Source organism: Labrus mixtus, chromosome 19 (genome assembly GCF_963584025.1).
Source record: "Labrus mixtus chromosome 19, fLabMix1.1, whole genome shotgun sequence".
Lineage (NCBI taxonomy): Eukaryota > Metazoa > Chordata > Actinopteri > Labriformes > Labridae > Labrus > Labrus mixtus.
This window is the reverse complement of record NC_083630.1, coordinates 13,785,605-13,808,205: the sequence shown is the minus strand read 5'-3', so window position 1 is coordinate 13,808,205 and position 22,601 is coordinate 13,785,605. Positions and strand designations below refer to the sequence as shown.

Genomic DNA, 22,601 nt, shown 5'->3' with positions numbered 1-22,601 from the left:
GGGGCTGTTAGAGGAATTCTAATATGTGGGAGTGACAGTGAGCAAAACTTTGTGCCAGAGTGACTAAATATTTCCTGTCACAGGAAGTGAGTCACTGTGCCATGACATGATATGTCACAGGCCGAGGCGACACAGCTAGAGTAAAAAAAAGGTTGTTCATTAGAATGTTGAGCGCAGCAACATGTGATATAACAAGGATGCAGAGATATGGTGTTTGCTCGAATATTTGTCAAAAAAAGTCAAAAATCAGAACTTGAGATTCCTTCTCTTTTGTGTCCTGTGAACGATCATCGGGAAGAAAAGAGGCTGGTAAAATCAGATTCAACTTTTAATCACTTAGAAAACCAAACTTTAATAAAAAGGCTTTAAAGGTAACTATCTTTGAGCATCCTTTACTCTGATGTATTTTAACATTTGAGCTCAAACATTATGTTTTAAGTTTTACTTTGCACATATTATTCTCTTTATTCAATCTTATTCAGAGATTGCGTGTAATTGTTTCAAACAGACTCGGGCTCAATTATTTATTTTTCTAATGGACAAGACATACAGTGCAACTAACTCACTACCATCCAAGATAAAAAATAATAAACCCTGAACACACACCTGTGCTAACCATACCAGACTGATTAGCCATCATGCCGTGATTTCCCACCAAGCCTTGCTGCTGTTGCTGCTGCATGAGAGTGTACGGGCTGTTGGCTCTTATGGGGTACTGTAATGAGGGCTGCTGGGGTGACACATTCATATCCAGGGACACACTCCTCACAGGCAGACCCCGGCCTGGCTGGCCTGGTCGGACACCCCCAAAATCTAAAAGAGAGGAATCAGCAAGTTTAGCCAATGATAAGTTAAGAAATAATACAATTACATCTGCTTCATAGCTTCATAAAAAGGATGATTTTGTGGGACTAACTTGTTGGGGCCATGTTAGCCCCCATGGCTCTGTGTTGCTGCTGTGCGGCCATGGCAGGATTGTTTTCAGACATCTGCAGGATGTCGTTGATAATGTTCTGTTTGTCCATGGGACTGGGCAACGAAACGGGCCGGGGTTCACAGAAGAGCTGCGGCTGAGCGTTCTGCAGGTCGTTCAGGATGTCGTCGAGCTCCGACGACTGGAGAGAACATCCAAAAGGAAAAAAAAAAAAGTGTGAATAACAAGAAACAGATGAGCCAACTTGGAAAACAATGTTGTCTCACCTGCACACATTTAGAGAGCAGACTTGACACTGTAAACACAACAACACGTGTAAGATCTAAGAGATGGTAACAGCAGGCTTGGCCTTGCTTATAATACAGCAGTAACCCCGGGATAAAACAGACCAATTTCATTGAATCTAGGCCACGCTTCACATTGACTTAGCTCGTCTGACACATACTCCTCTGTGCCTACTGGCTGGTGTTTTAAAAAAAAAAACCCAGACAATTGGGTCTGGTCTGCTTTTGAAAGTCCACAATTTTTAAGCACATTTTTAAGAATGTCATTAACTTCTTATGACTGTTTTTGTCCCCATTGAGAGAAAACATGTGGCTACAGAAGCTGCTTTCTGCTGAGTAACACGGGAGAGCGGTGTGCGGTGGCAGGAGTTTGGTTGGTGCCAAAGTTTGAACTGAATATATAAAACATAAACAAAAGTGACTGTAGAGCTTCTCTGTGAGGCCTGGGGGACTTCAGGTAAATAAGTTGCACTGTCTGGAAGTGGCCACAAGAGTGCAGCACACTTGGACAACACTGGCGGCTCCTGATCGTGACATACTGTACTGTACAGCAGGAAAACAGACACAGCGTTGTACCCTTAATGTTCCAGACAGTGACATGTATTAGTTTAGCAAGAAAATGATGCTAGAGATAGCCAGAAGCCTGCATTCTACTGTAAGACCTTTAATCCTCCACCTTAAGATACTCTGTAACATCTCCACACACACGCACAGCAGCAAACAGATAACCTCCCAATGCCGATCGCTACAAGCATACAGGATATGTAGGAGAGCTAGAGAGAGCAGCAGAGTGAGGGTGGGGGGCGGTGGTGGGAGAGAGAGAAAAGCCCTAATGAGGTCAGGAATGATGTAATGCTCCTGTACGCTCTCAGTTTGCTCTTTCCTCCTCCTCTCCAATTCTCTCTCTCCTCCCACTTTCTACTCTCTCGTCTTCTCTGGTTGCTTTTACCCTTAATGGGTCCTATTTCTATCAATCCCCGTTACTCTCTTTTCCCTCAATGCGTATCAGTGCATGTAGAGCAATCCACGTCCTTCCTCTCCGCATTACCGGAGGACACGCTGTAACTGAGACTCAAACTGCACAGATTTGTAAAGACAAAAATCACTCCTGAGCAATGCTACATTTGAGGATCATTTTTCAGGGTTTTGGTGTAAGAGTGTTAGTAACAATGGAGGAGCTGCAAGACAGACAATATATTACAAGATCCAGTTTGTTTCAGGGCAAACATGCATATTTAAAAGTCCTGTATGTTTTTTTGCCTCAGGCACTTGCTCTTTGTGAAACCCCACACCCAACGGACGAATGTAAATATCTGCAGAGTAAAGTAAAACTTAACTGTGTTTGGGTCTTTGTAATTGTGGTTACTTACTAGATATAAACAGTTATTAACAGTAAAATGTTCATGTTCTTTGACAACATATATATGTAGACACGTCGGATACAAAATAGGTACAACTTTACAAATGCTGTGTGCTTTGGAACAGTACAGGTTGACTGTCTCACACCAGGGAGGCAAAGAGGCGGAGCCAAATGTGTATTCTTACATTTTTTATATTGTTCTCAGTTTAAATTGATCAAAACTCTCAAAAAGAAAGTGTTGAAACACGTTGTATTTGATCCAAATGTTATGTATAGTACCCGCCCCGATGTCAAAGTGGAGCTAAGGTTAGGGAACAGTGTGCCACTCTGACCTGACGCAGGCTATTTCAAGGAAAGGGAACTGAGAAAAAGGGTGGGTAGAGCAAAACTGCTGCTGTTAAGTAAAGCAAAAAGGAAAAGTAATTTCACTTTGGTATTAGAATTAAATTTTGTCAGCAAAAACATTTTAATTAAAAAAAAACATGCTTTTGTAAAAATGTGTTCACTGACTGAAAAGCACTGCAATAATTTAAGTTTTACGTCCGGGTTGGGAGTGTTAGAAAGTGGGGAGTAAAACTGCTACCGATACTTAGTTTTCTGTGTTACATACAAAGGAGCAATATGTAAGGTATTAACTGAACTGAATCTAAAATGACCTTACTATATTATCAGACATTAAGGAAACATGCTACGTTAAAGTGCTGGCTTCTCTGACAACAGCGCAGCAGCCTGTATGTTCTCCTTCTAAGTTTAGGTTCTGGTTCGCTGTGGTTTGTATTTCTTTTGACCAGAGAAGATAAACAGTTTTAAGGCACCCCCACATGGTTGTTTTGGACGTCCCTTGGTTTGTCAGATATGACATTAGTTATCACGCAAACCAACAGGTGTTGCAGCGTTCAGATATAACTGATTCTACCCGACCTAAAAAGAGATTTTTCAAATAATCTCAAAGAGCAGAAACGTGGTAAAACTAGGATAAATACTAGAGATGCTTTGCTGATGCAGGGGTGGCTGAACACTGAAGCTTCCATGTCTATGACATGGCAACCTACGTGCACATTGACTGAAGGAAGGAGCGGGCCGAGGGAGACAGCTCTATCCAATGTTTTGAATTTAAACTGAAGTACGCAATTTAAACACTAGGTGCTCCTTTAAGGCTTTGAAGTACATTTAGAGTCACTTCAAACAGAATAGAACTTCACTTGCAACACTTTTTAGGATTATTTTTTAATGCAGGACAGGTAATAAGAATGAAAAAATATATATATTTAAACAATTAATTTTTTTTTGTGATGGCAGCAAAAACTTTCAAAGTTATGATGGAGGATCAATTATCCCAATAATATGTGTAATAATAAGTGATTCAGATGATAAATGGCTCACTGGTTTTGGAAAACTTTAACCTTTTTTTTTTTTCTTTTGTCCTGGGTGTTTCTGAAAATGTAGGTTATATTTGCCTGCGAGTGAGCACCAATGGAAACAGCAAGTATTGACATGCAGTCTGACATCATGCACTCTCTTAAAGTATATTAAGAAATGAGATACATTTCTGTATTTTCTTTAATGACTTTAGTTTTTCCGGTCATAGAGGGGAATATAGCCATTGTGTTAAATATCCAACACAATTCTTGTCAAACAAATACAATATATTTATAAGGTGAACTGCAGTGGTTTCCACATGGCGATGCAATGACCAACATACTACTGATGATTGCGTACTTCATTTGACAACATTACAAAAGGAAGATGTTTCGTAAAGGAGGATAGAAAGAGGATTATGCAGCCTCAGAAGGCGGTATGTTTCCATGGCACTGTTTGCGAATGAACACACACACACACACACACACACACACACACACACACACACACACACACACATATAAAACAGCGATCATCTTGCCTGCCATAGGGTCATGCGACTAAATGACCAAACCTGTACTTCCTTTAGCCATCAGCAAAGCCACTATTACTGTTGCTGTGCTCTGATTTCTCATTTAGCTCTGCTCCAGGCATCAATAATTCAGCCCTCAAACAATCATGAGGAGGAGAAAGACGGAGGGAGGGAGGGAGGGAGGGAGGGAGATACAGCGAGAACACAGTGGGTGAGGTTAGTACAGAGAGAAGGATGAGTGGACTTTTTAACTAGTACAGTCAGCTTTCACACATGGCTGAGCAGCAATTCACCAGTGGGGAAGAGAAATCCACTCACACACATGTAATGGCTCTAATGAAGTCATGGCTTTAGTACATCTAATAAATGCCCTTGTCCTGGCTTGGAAACCATAGGCACTGAAATGTGTAATCACCATCACTGTTAAACGCTCCGAGGGCTTTAATCACCACCTCTCTGTGAAGCGGATTTTCATTTTGCTTCGAACACTACTACTGCTGCTGCTTCCCTTAAAATGAAACATCCAGCGTCCAGACATACATATAAAGTCTCTCAATTTCTTCCTCCCTCTATTGTTTCTTGTGCGTTCCTTGTTCTGCAAACACACCACTCCCTCTCCCCCTCTATCTCCATGGTAGCAGAGAGGACATGCAGGAGCATATGGCTCATCATTTTCACTCCGCCTGCCGAGGCTGGGCTCTCCTGGGGGTATCTACACCTCTCTCATCTCTCCTTCTTTGTTCAGTTTCAACAGCAGCTCTTATTATCCGTCCAATCACCTTTTTCCCTCTTCTTAAAATGTACCTGAGCACACGCTGTACGTTATACACAGCTAGCAACATTGCCGTGCTAGCTGACATTGTGTACCACTGCACATCTGTCTGAACACTTAGGAATGTGCAACACAGAAGGTGGAAAACAATAAGACAGCAATGCCTTGAACATGCATCGCAACAGAAGATGTGACTTTTAATTTATGTTACTGACATTTAAATGGCGTGTATGTCATATGCAGACTTCTCTTTAAAAGAGAGGTTATGGGAGGACAAGGGACACTGAAGGTTGAAAGAGCATGTACGTAATTCTGTGTTTTGCCATTTTTGTGTGTGATAAATATGACATTTGCCAGACTTCTGTCATTAATATGTGTTAAGTAGAATGAATTGTACATGTTCTTGGTTATTCTTGTCCTTAAAATATACATTTCATTTCCAGTTTGAGCTAAAAATCCTGCTATGCTGAAATCTGTAGTTTTACCAGCAACACTCGCTCTGCTTTTTTCCTATTTTACTTTCTTCCTCTTCTCTCTTTCAGCGCCAGGCCTGACCCGAGCGCTGTGCCAAACCTGAGGACTCGGGCCAAATGCAACCAGGATCAAATAGCTGGAGAACCACAGGGGCTCCTTCCAAATGTCACAGTTGTTTGAAGCTGGGCAGACAGCTTCACTCAGATTGTGCTGCCAACACATCAGCAGTGAAAGGCCCAGATGTTTATATATGTGATTAAAAAAAAAAAGATGTCTTTAGAGCGTACAACAAAACTGTAAAAATGTGCATGTGACTGTATGTATGCCACAAATGCTACCTGACCTCTACTCTGCAGGACTGCGTTTAGCTGTAGCGTCCTGTGTGGACATGGGACTTGGGAGGAGACAACATCTGCCACCTAACCCAGATTAATACTCAGACAGAGAGAGAGAGGAGGCAAGTAGAGCAGTACAGGGCAGAAAAGTTTTGGATTTTTTGTTTGGCTACATGGAATGAGGTAAGAAAATAAGTTTTACAGCAGTTCTTTAGTCTTTTCATCGTTCAAAACACAGCAATGATGCAGTAAAAAAAAAAAAAAAAGGACAAAGAGGGTACTGAAACTGACCTGTTCTGCGCGGTCGTATCCTGCGTCTTGTTTCTCTGCCTTGACAAGCGGGTGTTTTCCACCTTCCACCTTCACCTCCCCAGGCTCCAGTTTAGGCACCTTGTCCTTAAGTACAGTGTCATCTTTATCCAGCAGGTAGCGTAGCAGGGCATTGTCTTTCTTCTTGGGGCTCAGGGGCTCCTGCTTCGGAGTAATTTCTGTCCCAGCAGCTGCACCGCCAGCCCCCGGGTTTTGGTCTTGGCCCAGCTCTTTGCCCGTGGCCTCTGCTGTGAGTTTGGCCAGGTCTACAGGAGACGTGCTGTTCTGAAGCAGCTGGTGGAGGATCTTGTGTTTTTCTTTAAGGGAAGTGGCATGCGTGTTCCCCCCAGCTTGGCCGGCCCGGACCCCCGTCCCGACCAGGTCCTTGCCCTCGCCTCCTGCGCCTGGAGAAAGGGGCATCTCCAGAGGCTCGGGCTTGGTGGTGAGCAGTTGCAGCAGCTTAGTGTTGCCCTTGTTGTCATGGGAACGGTTGTGAGCATCATGGCCATCAGTGGGCCCGTCTCTCTCCTCCTTGGGCTCAGCTAGGTTTCTCTCTGTCTGGCCCTGCGTGGGCCCCTGACCCCCCTCTGAATGAGGTCCAAATGAGTCTCCTGAACCACCAACAGGCCCCCCACTGCCTCCAAGTTTTGACATGAGATGAGAGTTCACCCCTGACCCGGTTGTTACCCCAGCTGGGGAGCCTATCTTTCGGTCCGGAGACCCGAGAGTGTGTGCGTGGGGGGGCCCGTGTCCCACGCCGTGACACTCGCTAAGAGCCTGCAGTGCTGACAGAGAGTTGCTAGTGTAGCTGTTAGCATGGGTGCTAGTTGTGTTGCTATTACCTGCACTCCCAGGTCCTCCTCCACACATCCCCACTGGAGAGGGGGAGTGCATGCCTCCTGCTACACGAGGACTGCCGGCCCCCCCAGGACTCCCTCGGTGTCTGGGCGACAGCATAGAGTTCTGCTGAGGTGGATGTGGTCCACCGGCAGGGCTGGGGCTAGCGCGAGATGGGCTGTTCATCCTCCAGTTAGTGCCCTGCTGTGGAGGCTGCATGCCCCCAGTGTGGTTGTGTGGTGGGGGGCAGCCGAAACGGTAGCCCTGCATATGGCCCCCCATTGCTGCAGGCTCTCTTGGGCCAGCTGGGCCTGGAGGGGAGAAAGGCGTGCTGTTGCTGCTGATGGTAGTGTCTTGGCCCTGAGGCCCCGAGCCTGGCAAAGAGCCTGGGGTTGGAGGAGTCATGGAGGGAGTGGAGGGGTTTATAAGTTTGGGAGCCATCCCTGTGGCCTGACCGCCAGGACCCATGTCCTGACCCATTCCACAAACTGTCTGCTCCCTGGAGATGTAAACACACAAGAACAGAAAGCACACTTAAACAGTTGAATAATAAAGTTCACGAGAAATTAGAAAGTAGTGAACATTAGTCAATTTGAAAAATAAGCGCAACTCAAACCATGAGCACATCTTAACCCACTGACACAGAACACATGAAGCCAGCGTGGTGTGCTGCAGGGCACTAACAGGCTAAAACACGAAACCATGTTCACGCTGCAAATGTGCCTCTGTCTTCCTGACACAGGTGTAGGTAGAGAGACATACCTCTGGAGAATGTGCAGGGACATGTAGAGCTGGGGTTCGTTGGTGGCAGGTGAGCGCACCAGTTTACTCTTGGTGTGGGCTGACACGATGGTTCCATCAGAGAGGGAGAAACGATAGATGGGGCTGAAAGCCTGTCCGTGGCGGAGCACTAAGGACACATACGTACTTATATTAGACGATGCAAACACAAAACGTGTCATAAAATTAATTAATTTGCAAACAAAAATGGATGACTCATGCTTGGCCGGCTATTTAGCTTTTGTACTAAGCCCTGTATTTACTTACATTGACACATATTGCTGATAGGTTGATTAATGCGCAACTTCCTAATACAATAAATTCAATTCAATTAATTTTTAATTAAGATTCTGTTTGCAGTTTTTATTTAGGGTCTAAAGTAGCAGCCTGTGAATCCATAAGCCTTTTTTTTTTTTTTTTTTTTTAAGAGGGGGCAAATTATCAAACCACCATTCTATAAATATGCAATTTTCTGTAAGCATTAAAAGGACCAAATTAAGTAACTCTCCATGAATCAAACATGATAGCCAATAGAAGGTAATTAGGATTACCTTCCTGCTGATGTCTCTTGGCAAAAGACATTTCCCCGTCGTTCTGCAGGTGGAACCTCTGGATGCAGCGCCTCACTAGATCCTCCCAGCCCGGCTTCATGGACGCCCGCAGGAGACTGGTATCCAGGGACGTTATCTTACCTAAACACAGAGGAGGGGGTTAAGTGGTCTTAGTCAGACATAGAGGTGAGCTTTTATAAACACATACACAAGCAAACACCAGCAGGGCTGCCGGGGATTCAATGTCTCTCAAACATAATTATGTAGAGCACCTTGTTGATAAGAAGATGCCCTTTACTTTGCCACTCTGCTGCATGACAGCTCTGTGGTATGATGTCTGTAGAAGTAGTAACCAGGATTTACTGGTTTAAACACACACGCACGCACGCACGCACGAGTGTAACAGTTGTTCCTCAGTGGGTTGTGATTTAAATGGAGGCAATGATGCATTTAACAGGCTGAAAGCAGACTGCTGCTTGAATGACAGCCAGAGGGACTGACTCAAGACTTGTCACAAACATTTACAACAGAAGCCATGATGATGCATAACATCATTATCATCTGATGAGCAAGTGAGGATCACAGAGGCAATATTTATTAACCATGAATATTTTCATAGAATAACGAGACCTAAATTAAAACTCTTACTCTCAAACAAGAAACAAAAAGCACAACCCTTAATATATCCAGGGACCTACAAAAAATGTAGCGAGATGAAGGCATGATTCTTGCTAGGTGGGGAAGTAAATTACTATACGCCAGTGAGTTAATGGGTGTGCTTTTGTGTGTTGTGTCTTTGTGTGTATGCCAAACACAAATGTTACAAGCACATCAAAGACCAGGTGAAATCCAGACATTTGTGTGCATCAAGGCAACGGAGTTCACAGATTTCTTTTTACCTCCCAGCGTGCAGACAGAGGTGGGCAGCAGGTTGAACTACCATGTTTCATCCTAAGGGCCTTTACTGAGGCTATAAAAATCTTTTAATACCTTAACCTGGTGTGAAGTGATTTATAGGCCGGTGACATGGGATGAAGAGTCAATGAGCGTGTGTCTGAGTAGAGACATGTTGTTTTGCAGAGCTTGGGAGAGGTATCTGTTTAGAGAATGTATTCGGAGTAAGTTATTATCATTCACTGGTCATTGTTTCTCTGAGGAACATGTGTCTATTGAAGAGAGTGGACTACGTTTTAGAGCTGTTCTATGCTTTATTAGTTTGTAAATCCAGGCTGGGTGAGCGGTTTGAGTGTACCTTGCAGGTCCTGGCGCGTTGTAAAGCTCTCATGCGTGGGAAGCATGGGTCTTTCCTTCATGGGCACCCTTCGTGCCACGCAGATCAGGCACGACTGAAAGTCTAAAAGGGGAGAGAGGAGAAGAGAGAGGGAGCAGAGGGGAGGTGTGCAGGAAAGAAGAGAGGAGGTAGAGGATGCAACAAAGAAGACGAGAGATGGAGGGGGAGGGGAGGGGAGGAAGAAGGCGTGAATGATGGAGACAGAGGGAGGGAAAGAAAATGAAATGCATGTTATTCCCAGGCAGCATAATTAATACAGTTATTAATGAGCATGGGGATCAGAGCTCCGCTGCTTTCATGAGGAGGAGCAGCGATCTCTGGCAAGGGAAATGATGAAGTGTGACCTTTGAAGGTGTGTGTGCACGTGTGCCTGCTGGATTGCGTTTCCGGTTAGTCTCCCCTACAGTGCCATCTAGCACCGGCGACACCTCCCCTGGCCCGACTTTAAAGATTGCCATCGCTCAATAATGACAGTAGCACACCGTTGATGACACTGCCAAGTTCAGGACTGGGGTGACCCCGAAAAGTCTGCCATCTGACTTCCCTGAGCCAGTAATACCCACAATCCCACATGTTTCAAGCAAAGGAATGCATGCCAGAGCGCGCACACACACACACACACACACACACACACACACACACACACACACACACACACACAGAGAGAGAGAGAGAGAGCTTCTTGGGTGGTCGGGCCCTGAGATCTGTGAATCTCTCCAAACTCTCTTGCTTTCCCTTCTCTTCCTTCTCAGTCTACGGCTGGACAAACTCCTCCTGCAACTTTACCCACTGATCCAGGTTTACCGCTAACACGAAGACACACACACACACACACACACTCTCACACACCTCTGGCCTGCGTCCTAGTCGGTGCATTTGCCAAAGTATGGCTGGCAAGCAGCTGGTGCACAAAGAAACCCGGAGAGGGGTGAAGTCAGGTTGGAGGAAAACATTTGCATTTTCACTCATTGTTCTAATCAACCACTGATCTAGACTTTTTATTCAGTTATGTTGGGAAATTAAGGTTGCTCATTTATGCAGTAGAGGTAATTGATTTGTTTTGAAAGCATTACGCAACTCCTTTTTCTTTGTGCAAAGTTCTTAATATCTTTCAAAAAAGGAAAGTCACTTGTGATGGAAATTTCCTTCAAACTACGGGATCTCGGGTTTCTTGCAGCTCTGCAATCCACAGGAAAAGTGCACTGCCCTCTCTGTGACTTACTGTAAGAAGAACAGAAGTAACACACAATTCAAATCATTTCCCAGGAAAGGTGAGCAGATGTCGACACCAGGAATGCAGCGCCTCACAGTTTTCTGCACACACAAGCTCTGATAAATGTTTTAAAATAGTTGATATGCTGTTGTTTTGAGACTTATTTGAAGGTTATCCAAAAAGGTTTTACTGATGCAATACACTTGTTCTAAACAGCTACATCCTGTACTTGCAGCCATAAGCTAGGGTTTGTGAGGGATGTACATGAATTATAGATGGGCTTTAATGACAGCTGCCCAGCCTCACGTCTCCCTCGTGTCACTTAACTTTTCATGGATGCAGGTTGAGTGGCACCGGCTTTGCTCTTCATCTGCTGCTTAAAGGACTTTTTTTTTTTTAAATGCCAGTAACAGGACTTAAAAAAAATTACTAAACCTTCTCTATTCAGAATCAGTCTAAATGCACACCATTAACCATTCTGCTGCGGTCAAATTCGGAGATTTCTTCGAACAAAGAAAGCCCATTAATTCCTGTTTTGTCTTGATCAAGGTTTTTGAGCTTCAACATGAGCAATCAACTCAGCTAGCAGACACCCTCTTCAAGCTCTTTAAGAAATCTGAATCAGCTGACTTTCATTCATTCACTGAACACAGAAGCAACCAGCCTGGTGTCACTTCAGGTAGAAATGCAAACGTTTTCTTCTTCTTCTAATTTAGTAGTTTAACTTGGAGTTTGTCCTCATTTATTTACATGTTAGACTTCAGCGTCACAGATGATCTTAGGCTAATTAATTTCTCCCTAAGGCAACCTTTCGTTCCTCAGTCATAAAAGTGTGCCTCTGTTCTGTCATGAGCTCACTCGTCATAATGAGCGCAGTGTTTAAGAAACTGTTCCACTAATGGCTTGTTTTTTCATCATTCATCATTCACAAGCTCAGAGAACCTTATCCTGTGAAATCCTACTTTTCTTGTCGTTTATTCACAAGTTTCCTAATCAGAAATGTATCCAACATGAGTCAAAATCTAATCATAAGAGAAATTCTGAGAAGTTCAAAAAAACTAATCTTGTCCAAGGTTGTTTTGATATCAAATAACACTCTTTCTCCCCCTCTCCCCCCGCGTACCGTCTCCTTCCTCCTTGATTGACTTGGGCTCGGAAACTGCGAAACACTGCATGGTCTCATATTTCTGTGGCTGGGGCTCGTGCTCGTGCTGCTCGTCCTGGTTCTCGCCGTGCGGGTTGACCAGCATTCGGCAGTTGAATGTGTGGCTGTTCCTCCTCGGACCCTCGCTGGACCACGGGACTCCGTTAACTGCGGAGAAGGGGCGAGAAGCAGCATTCTTCAGAGATTTACAATGTGGCTTCCATAGGGGAATACTTATTGGATGATTTTTTTTTTTTTTTTCACTGCAGCCAAAATAAGGGGAGACAGAGAGCCAAGAGAAGCTACCACACTGCGAGTGAAAGACATAATGAGAGCAAGACAGTCAGAATGAAGGCGGAAAAAAGTGTAAAAAAGGAGAGAGCAGTTGCTGGGTAGAGATCAGTCATGATAAGCAGTTGGAAGCCTGAGCCCTGTGCCATCTATCCACAGCAATGCATCACAGCCAGGCCTCCATATGCATGTCCTCTAAAACATCTCTGCCAATCTTTTTTTCTGCTCTCCAACACTTGCACAGGCGCGAGCAAACACGCATGTACACACACTTATAAAAGAACAGGAGAGATGTTCAGTCACATACACGCGCACACACACACAACTCATTTAACTCTAGCAAACTCCCATCACACTCCATCTGGTTTGTGATCTCATTCGGTGCATTGATAATCTCCCAGTATCTGGGACACAGCCCACTGATCGTTTCCAGGGTGCTCGGCTCTGCGCTGCTCCCCCACCCAGATGGCTGGGCACTCAGACCTCAATCCGAAGCACCAGGAGAGGAGAGGAGAGGAAGAGCAGAAGAGACTTAGAAAGAGCTCCTGACATACAATGCAAATCAGCTTTTATGAAGAGGAGATGGAGAGGGCGAGAAAAGGAAGAAGAGGGCAAAAAAAAAAAACGACAGAGAGAAAGAGAAACTCAAATGTCTGTCTTGCAAAAAATCCAACTGTTTTCATGATATGAGCAATGCTAGGAAGAAAAAAAAAAGAACATTGCTCTTCAGGGAGGATTCATAAAATGGATAAGTGAGAGAATTACAATGGGAACTTGACGAGGGTGAGAATAACACACAAAACGAAGAGAAGGGGAAGGAAGGGCATGAGAGGAGAATATAGGAAGGGAGCGATGCTGCTGACAGGGGAGAGATGCCGAAAAAGGAAGTTAATTAGCTGAAAAGGGAGGGAGGAGGAAGACGAAGAAGAGCGAGAGCTACTGTCTGAGCTGAGCATCAGCAAAAGAGAAAATGAAGAACTGATAGGTCTTACACACAAGACCAACCCTGTAGATTAACCATACCCAATTTTCCTTTGCAGCAGTTGAGACAAACATTTCATTTAAGCTCCATTATTATTAAAAACAGCCTCCTACAACATCGCCGTCTGAACATGGGGAAGAAAAGAGGTGAACAAAAGCAGACTGTGTAAAACACAGGAGTTGAGGTCAGGGTGTAGATGACAGAGAGTTATGAGCGGAGGTGGGATGATGCAACATGTAGGACATACATGCAGCATTAAGAAAACATAGCGAGAGAGAGACGTGGAGCACCGGAAACTGACAGGCGGGACAAAAAGCTGTGGAGCAAAGCGGGGAGAAAAGTAAGGCTGGAGGCTAACCCAGGGATTTGGGCAGCAGGTTCTTGATGAACTCCGCGTGATCCCCGACGTGCAGCACGCTGTAGACGCTGGTGTTCATCAGCTCCTCCTGGTTGTAGCGCAGGTACTGGGTTACGTTCTCAGACACGAACACGATGTTACCCTCCATGTTTACCACAAAGAAGAAGCCGTCCAGGGCCTGGAGAGGTGAGAGGGAGAAAGAAATAACAGGAAGTCAGAACAGATATTTGCTTTTTTTTTTACATTCTTGATGGAGCTATTGTCTTTGCACAAATCCGAACACATTTCCACAAATGGCAGATGGATTCACAAACGTGTACGCAGACCTGTGCAAGCATTTGTAGATCTGTTTGTGCATTTGCAAATAGTTTTGTACTGAAAATGACGTCTTAATTCAGCTGAAAGCAAATCTCAGCCGTGAAATCAATGCAGAATTAGGAGGGTAAGAATCTGTTTGACCACCTTCATTTCGCACTAATACCAGCTGCAAATTTTGGTGAGGTACTTTTGTGGGGTTGTGTAACACGCAGCACATCTACACCGTTTCTAAAGACAGTGGATCGGCACACTGAGTGCTGGATACATCAATCTCTGCTGCTGATGTTCAACATCGGCGTGGCTGATAGAAGACAGGATAAAAGCGTGTGCCTGCAGAGATTGGAGGATGTGCGAGAGGAGGGGCGCTTAATTGAAAGAATACAGCCCCAGGTCAGCCATTTACACACAAGATGGTGTCAATTAGGCCATCAAATCACATCTAGCTCTTTAAAAGGGGATTTCTGCTGGTTGTAAAGCTGCAAAATCTCGTGCCAAGAGAAGAAAGAACTGCCAAGGTATCTGCTCATCGCTTCTGCTAAAATAATCATACACACAGTTTACATTACATTCATGACACAAATCATGTGCTGTTTTTTTTTTTCTTTCTTAACAGTCCATGAATCAAAGTCTTGATACTGCATACCCATCTCGCGTTGCAACCGCTCTTGATAGAATACCTGTGTTCAACCAGCAGGCTTAATTTTCTGGGTGTAGCAACCTTCTCCATCCCACATCACACATGATCAAACTGAGAAGCTTTCCCTCGCCTGCATTACCACAGCACAAGCTGAAAATAGACTTTAAGGAGATCTCATCTATCACTGCATGAAGCCAAGCAGGTTTCCAAAATGCAACATGGGTTGTGCAAGTCTACCCCTGTGTGGAGAAAGACCATGTACTGGACAAGTAGGGCAAACAGAAAGAGAGCAAACACTCTTTTGGTGCCAACTATTGCCTTCTTGCAGACAATCTTGCGTAATACAGTTAGCCAATAGTTTCATTTACAATGCCCTGATTAAACATACACTGCTGCAGAGGGGAATACGAATGGCACAAATGAATATACTCTGAAATCAAATGTGCCATACTTTCCATCTTCAGGTTCCACTTTGCAGCTAGCCTGTTGTGTTAATATATGACTCTATATGGTTTTACCTCCACGGTAATAAATACACAGAAGGTAGTGAGTTGTGAAAGGAGGGAGTGAGCTCTGGGTCAGCTCTCCTCTTCCCTCACGGTGTTACTGTTATTTACGACAAGAGAGGGCTGCTCTGCACACAGGGTCTCTCCTCACATATATTTTATGCTAAACATGCTGCATAAACAGCACGACAGAGCATTGCTGTCCAGTTCAAACTGGCCACAGCGCAGGCCCATGTTGATTACAAATACTTACAATACTTTGTTGGTATTTCCAAATGTTTCCGTTTATATCTGGCTTCAAATGTTCAGTTGGATTTACACTCTTATTTTTTATGACAAGACTGCTGGTTGAATAACAAGTTGTTTAACGACTGAAGACTGTTTTCCATTATCTTAATGATATATTTTAGGATTGTGATGATTACTTTGCAAGGTTAAGGCAGTTTCATATTTTATTTATTACATCTAGCTAAATAAGTGAAAGATTTTTTAAACAAATTCAGACAGTTTTTCTATTTCTATTTTTAAGTCATATTAAGAGTTTAAAATATGATTTGAGTGTTTTATTTCTATTCTTGGGATAAATCGAGTGATTCAAATGATATTTTTGCTCATTGAAGAGAACTTTACTTTTTTTTTTTAAGATTCATTGTTATTTAAATAATAACTTTAGCCAGAATAATAAAGTTTGTCAATTTTGGTTGACATTTCTAATTCTTTCTGATTTCTGATTCTCAAATCATTTTGTCACCATTAGACAATTTTAATGTACATATGATTGATTTATTACCAGTGATTGACTGGTACTATTATATAATAATATAATAATGGAGATAATGGATGGATGATATAACATTGTTATTGAAATCATTAGACAAGACAATTTTTCATTTTTTTAAAGACAAATAAATATGTTGCCTTATTTAGAACGATTTAAGATTTTTGTTAAATTTAAGAGACTGTTTTTCCAAGACTTTATTATGATATATCTAATCAGCTAAACAATTATTTTCCCACTTTAAGACAGTTTAAATGTTGTAAATTAAATGTAATAATTAAAACAATAATTGTGTCAACTTAAGATAGTTTTACTGGTTTGTATCTGATCTTATTATTGAAATAAAAACTTGCCAATTTCTGACCGTTTTATACAAACAGATGATCAACAGGGTTTGTATAATGAAACAGGGGTTTAAAAGTTGAAGATAGTTATCAGGATTCAGATATCACTTGGTACTACACTAGATAAATTCCCAAACACACTCTGCCTTAGCCTCCAATTGATTCACTGATGATGTCATCATACCACACAGCAGAACCATACAGTGCAGTAATCCAGGAATGCAAACTGTACCACAGTCATGTGACAGAACAAGACTCGTTCCCAGGAGGTTATAACAACAGCATGCTAATGTTTTTTCATGGCCTTCTCTGCCTTCCTGCGCTTCAGGACAGTGAGCAGCAGGCAGCAGAGCAGCAGGGGGTCACAGGGCACGCGTGGGTGCATTTCCTGCTGATGGCCATTCTTCTCATAGCATCCTGTAATGAGCCCTTAGTGGCGGACGGGGACGTGGCCATTGCCGAGTGGGTGCGAATGGCCGATTGCTGTGTTTTGGGGCCGCTGACAGACGGGGCAGCATGCAGGCCGGGCTGGGCTATATTTAGCCGTGAGTTAGTATGTCGATTCGGTGACGCTGGACCAGGAGAGCTATAAATATTCCATGACAGGACAGATCTAGAGGCAAATGAAAAGAGGATAGGGAGGGAGAGAGAACTGAACAAGAAAAGAGAGAGAGAAAGGGAGGGAGGAACTGAGCGAGTGAGAGGACGGGCTCAATGGAGTGATTCATCGGCCAGGCTGTTGCTTTCTTTCCCATTATACGTAAGCACTTCAGTAGCCCTCCGCAGGACAACGAGGCCATTGCTCCGCTCGGTGATTTACAGCCAATCGGGGGCAGATACAAGACGCTGGCAGCTTAAACTCCACGCAGCGACACTCTCACACACAACTGTTCTCCGAGGATGGCACTCTTCATCATAGCAATCGTGATTTAAAGAGAGGAGTTGATCGTATGTGAGTGGGGATGTGAGTGTTCAGTGTGGGAAACTTGAGTGGGGCTATGATTAAGCAAGGAAACCCACCTCCAGCATCATTGGTCCCAAGGCATCTTTGTCAATCACACTTTGGCCTGTCGATGAGACATCAGCCTTCTGTACCTCCTCTTGATTTGCTGCTGCTGCTTTTTCTGTTAACAAGAAAGTCAAGACAAAAGTTTAGAGGTACAAATAACAAACAATGCTTCTACAAAGTAATGATCTTTTCTTTACAATTTCAACCCAAGTAGCCCATGTTGTACTTAAAAGTTGTTTTGTTGTCATGGAGAACAAAAAACATAACACCAAAACTTGAACATCGCAGTGGTTAGCAGAGAAAAATGATCCCCCCCCCCCCTCCTCCTTAAATTGACCCACATACTATAAGAGGTTGCTTGTTGACAAGACTTTAACAAGTTATTTTTCTGGCTACAAAGCAAACACATTTGTCCTTTTGTCAAAACATGTTGCCATGGCTCAAGCCAAAAGCAGTGAGCAGCAATCGGAGTGAAAGGTTGTTGTAAATGAGAGTGTCAGAGCACGCAGCTGCCACGCTGGTGGCAGCCACTGGATGGTTTGCATTGTCATCTGCAAAAAAAAAAAGAAAAAAAAAGGGGGGGCTATTATGGAAACACTGACAGTATGTAAACAACTTGTGCTCACACATAGAGAAACCAGTTGTAGATTTATGGTCAAGCAGCAAAACATTAACCATATTCCTCTTTTGTTTTAAACATTGAACATGTATCAACATGGTCGCTTGTTCATTCTCCCGTTTTTAAAGGTATTAATCAAATACCTTAATACAATTATAGTGAGCCAATTTTGAAAGCATTCATGAGAATAAAGAACACTAAATACCATCAAACTGAACTGGTACCTCTTAAAGCTGGTCTTATATTTGGTTACAGAACTTAAAGGATAGAGTAAACCTTTCATAATCTTGATTTTTCATCTCTTTTTATTTTGGAAAGCTCCTCAACATTGATACTCTTTAGCAGGGGTTGTCTCCCTTTTCATATGGATGCTTTTCTCATAACTTCTCTGGCACTGTCTCCTCCTCTTGAGCTTATATTCAAATTGGATTTCCCAGCATGGATATAGACAGTACAGCTTGTTACAGCTATATACCGTTCATATTTCCAAACTGGATCTTTGCAAAACAAACAATTTGACAGGTTTCAGACTGATGTTTCAAAATGAAAAACATAGCTTCTTTAGATCCACAGCTGAATTAAGTGCTCTAAATGTTATGCTCGTGCTTCTGGTTAACTAAGGAGTGGAAATCAGAGTATCCTGTATGCTTCTGTACCTGCACTATGGTGCTGTTCATTTGTCCATGTGAGTGATTGGGTTAATAATCATGCAGAGAAGCCTTATGTTCAGCGCGTAGGCTGCCCTACTTTTAGAGACGATGATGAGAGGCGGAATATGAGTGGGCTGTTGGGGGGGACACATTTAACTGTCGCACCATGCCAAAAAGAGGACTGACCATATGGTGAGAGAATGTTGTGGTGAAAAGCTTACAAAACCATGTCCTTCTTTTTTTTTTTTTTAGTTATTATTTTATTTTTATTTTGGGGTGGAGACGTGTAAAAACTGACACAACTGCAGCCCCCCCCCCCCCGCTCTGTGGGCTCGTGCAACACCTCACAGACGCACATTCATCTCTTTCAGCATTAATGATGTGTGCATCAGCAGGACCTCTGCAGGCCCAGCGGGCCCCAGTATACTAGCACAGCTGCCCTGGGTGCAGACCCATCACTCAATGTCAGAACAGCCCTCAGCGGCTCTCCCTCTGTCTGCAGAGCAGTGCCACAGATAGAGGGAGGATCTGCTTATTTAGAGAGGAGGAGTCTTAGAATAACTGCTACATAATCTGTAACCCTAAGAAGTATACTTAGACTTTCTTACTTATAATGAATGAAAACCTATGTATTAGAGGCTACTGTACATTACAGCCTCCACCAATAAGAGCGAGTCTCTGCTGTGTTGGCAGAAGTGAGCAGTTAAAGAGTGTAAAGGAAGCTATAAAACTCATGGCTATGCTATATTTTATAGACACTATAATAAAAGTCATCATTACTAAACATATGTCTATTTACATGCAACAAGCTGCAAAACTGAAGAAAAAAAAGCCAAGCTGTTCTGAGCACACCACTATTTCAATTAGCAGAATGTATGCAGACAGCATGAGAGGAGCAAACGAGGATAATTAAAAGCTTTTTGGTAGGAGGCCACTTTTTCACAGGCAATCATCACTGCATTGCTCTTCTCTGCACAGCTAGGAGACCAATCAGTGAGAATGATGAAGTCACATTAGTGTCATGCAATACATCGCAAATGTCAACATAAACTGAGAACATCTGAAAACAATAAAAAGCCTATAGATAGAGATTGTGCACAATAACCAACCCTTGATATGACAGGTGAGGGGCAATTAAATCAACAAAAGTCTGTGGTAGAATGATGCAACCTGTACCATGAAAACATCGGAATGAGCTTTCGGTGGATCTGTGACTCGACAACAAGTGCAACCAGAAAAACCAAAAAGCAGCTGAAATCCTCTGTGATGAGGTGCAGCAGCTTTTTCTACGTCAGTTGAAAAAGGTGTTGGCTATTGAGGTCTGAAGAACAAAGCAGGAGAGTGAGCAGCCTTGTTTAGCCCTGCCTTGTTGTTGCTGTACAAACACTATGTTACTCCTTCAGAGGAGGGCTTGGTATGTCACTGTAGCCCAGTGTAAAGAAATGAGATCAAGGAAAAGGAGGGAGGGAGAGAGGGGAGGAAGACAGTAAAGAGGGAGAGCAGCCAGAGTTTTTTTTTGGTGCCAATTTTGCATCACATTGTTCACTATTACATAACTCGTGGCTCAGTGAGTCATCATGTGTGACATCATCAGACGATCTGAATCATGTACACCTCGAGTGGTTCACTCTTTGTCTACAAGTCACTCAGCTGCTCTTTTTATGGTCCAAGCTCAATCACAATTCAGCTTTTACAACTTTTTAAGCTATTTTTGGATCTTTAAGAAGGAAATAAAAAAAAAAAAAAACTTACTTGCATTGGTCTGGTAATTTAAACATGAAAAAAGTAGAAAAGCAGAAAAGCAGACCTCAACTAGCTGCGAAAGACTGCTAAAAAAGGAGAAGCTGGCAACTAAAACCGAGCACACTGATCCATTTGCCTGATGTTCTGGCTCAGAGAGGAAGTGGGGAAGGTCTGCAGCCAACAGGAAACTGCTCTGGTTCCTCCACATTATATGATGAAGTGATGGAGGGAACATTAAATCAATGGTGCTGCCCTTTAATAGCCGCATCAATTACTGTGTATGGAGCAGATCCCACACCATAATATTTATGCAATTGTGTCGGATGCTTCTGCCAACAAGAGTGCCACCTGTGGCGATTGTGGTTACGTTGGAGTTTAAAAACCAAAACATCTTTAAAATATTCATGATAATGTAACACCTGAATCACAGAGTGTTGCGTGTATTTGTACCCTTTCATTTAGGCTAGGCTTGTTACAAGACCGCCTTATAAAAAGAACTTAAGGCAAGTATTTTTTTACTGTTTCCTTACTTTGGGAATTAATATCTTGGACTTTACTTCTACAGACATAAAACGTGTCAAAAAGATTTACCTTGCTCCTTTATCTGTCTGATCTGTTTCACAGTTTCCTTCAGGATTGCACATTTGTCAGGCTTGACATTGAAGTTGTCCATGTCGTTGAAGTTGGCAAAGATCAACTCGGCGAGCTCCTCGATGTATTTGTTCTCGTGCTCGCGGTTGCGCTTCTCGTTGCTCCGCTTCGGACTACAGATAAGAGAGAGAGAGAGAGAGAGAACGAGAGACATCACCAAGGTGAGAATTAGAAATGAAGATGACAGCAGCAGCAGGGGGGTTAAATAGTATGGCAACATCGGCATGAGAGAGAGAGAGAGAGAGAGAGTCAGAAGAGGGATGAGTCTAGGGTCAACTATTCTCCATCAGGCTCGTTGAAACCTATCAGCAGGCCTCTTTATTGTGCCAACATGGAGCACCACATCAATAAAAGAAAAGCCTCATTCTTAAGTGCTTATCTGCTGATGAATTATGCAGATTGATCGTACAGACTTCAACAGTTCACCAGAGTTAGATGTGACATACCGCAGCATACAGTCACTCATGGTGCAGCTGTATATAAAATACTGCAGGATATATATGAGCTTTAGATCTTTGTTTCAGTCTTAAAACATGTGGCGGATGGAGCAGGAGGGGAGGGAAGTATTTTCAAGGCAGTGGGCAAAGTTGTTCACTAAACACATGAGTTACGAAAGACTGGATAAGAGCCTGAGTGATATGGAAATATGAGACTAATTATGATTTTAGTGGTATAAATTATACTGATTACAGATATGGCAGCCAATATGGTAAATTTTCAGCTTGATTAAAAATACACATTTTGCATCAATATGATGAATCTAAAAGTTCTCAGAAGGCTATATTCTAAAACAAATTACTTCATTAAAGAATTCCTCACATTTTTATTTTCAATCATGGAGCCCATCTGCTCTCGTCTCACAAAGAAAAATATGTCTCTTGAAGCCATGGACAACCTTTTGGGGCTTCTGTTGTTGTAAGGGGTTATGAAGGACTTACAGCCCCAGACTTCCTTTTCCCTTTTTTTTAAGAAGCAAGAATAGTTTGGATCAAATCTCGAAGGCCAGTAGCAGAGTGTTAGCTGCACTCGCATGCAGAGGTCAGTTTAAAGACAGTGATTAAAGCTAAATGGTCCTTAGTTCGCGGCTCATGGCTTCTGGGATGTGTCTCCACATGGACATTCTCAATGTATACAGCTGAAGCCCACTGCAACTCAAGTGAAGGAGTGGATCGTACAATAAAAACAAAACAAAAAAAACAGCACTTCTGATTTAAAAAAAAAAAAACAATCCAGATTCTGCATTCATGGAGAATCAGAAGATATATATTTACAGGGTTGGTAGGAAATTCTTAATGTGAAAGAAGTTGTTTTTAAGAAGATATCTGCCTTTGGTCCAGAGGAACAAGTCTTACCTGGGGCCTAGAAGTTCGGTTGAACATTCTTTGCGTTTCCGTGACTCTGCCCTGGCAGGGTCAGACGAGTTTTCACCGACTCCACTCATCCTCAATGCATATCAGCGTCTGGAAAATCAGCACAAAGAGAGAAAAACAGGTTTTCATGATATGTAAATTCATGTATGACACTTGACGGATCAGCTATG

General features: G+C 43.0%; 1 protein-coding gene across 3 annotated transcripts in view; it reads right to left on the bottom strand.

Moving 5' to 3' along the window:
• Positions 1–22,601, bottom strand: part of ncoa2 (nuclear receptor coactivator 2) — a 61,826-nt gene that overhangs the window by 14,338 nt on the left and 24,887 nt on the right. For all 3 annotated transcript variants that reach the window (XM_061064757.1, XM_061064759.1, XM_061064758.1), the window contains exons 3-13: positions 22,414–22,521; positions 21,002–21,174; positions 17,410–17,513; positions 13,807–13,984; positions 12,155–12,343; positions 9,780–9,881; positions 8,528–8,668; positions 7,959–8,106; positions 6,342–7,695; positions 917–1,115; positions 607–813 (exon numbers count right to left, since the gene is read on the bottom strand). In XM_061064757.1, the coding sequence (XP_060920740.1) occupies positions 607–813; positions 917–1,115; positions 6,342–7,695; positions 7,959–8,106; positions 8,528–8,668; positions 9,780–9,881; positions 12,155–12,343; positions 13,807–13,984; positions 17,410–17,513; positions 21,002–21,174; positions 22,414–22,502 (2,884 nt within the window). In that variant the 5' untranslated portion in view covers positions 22,503–22,521. The remainder of the gene's footprint in view (positions 1–606; positions 814–916; positions 1,116–6,341; positions 7,696–7,958; positions 8,107–8,527; positions 8,669–9,779; positions 9,882–12,154; positions 12,344–13,806; positions 13,985–17,409; positions 17,514–21,001; positions 21,175–22,413; positions 22,522–22,601) is intronic.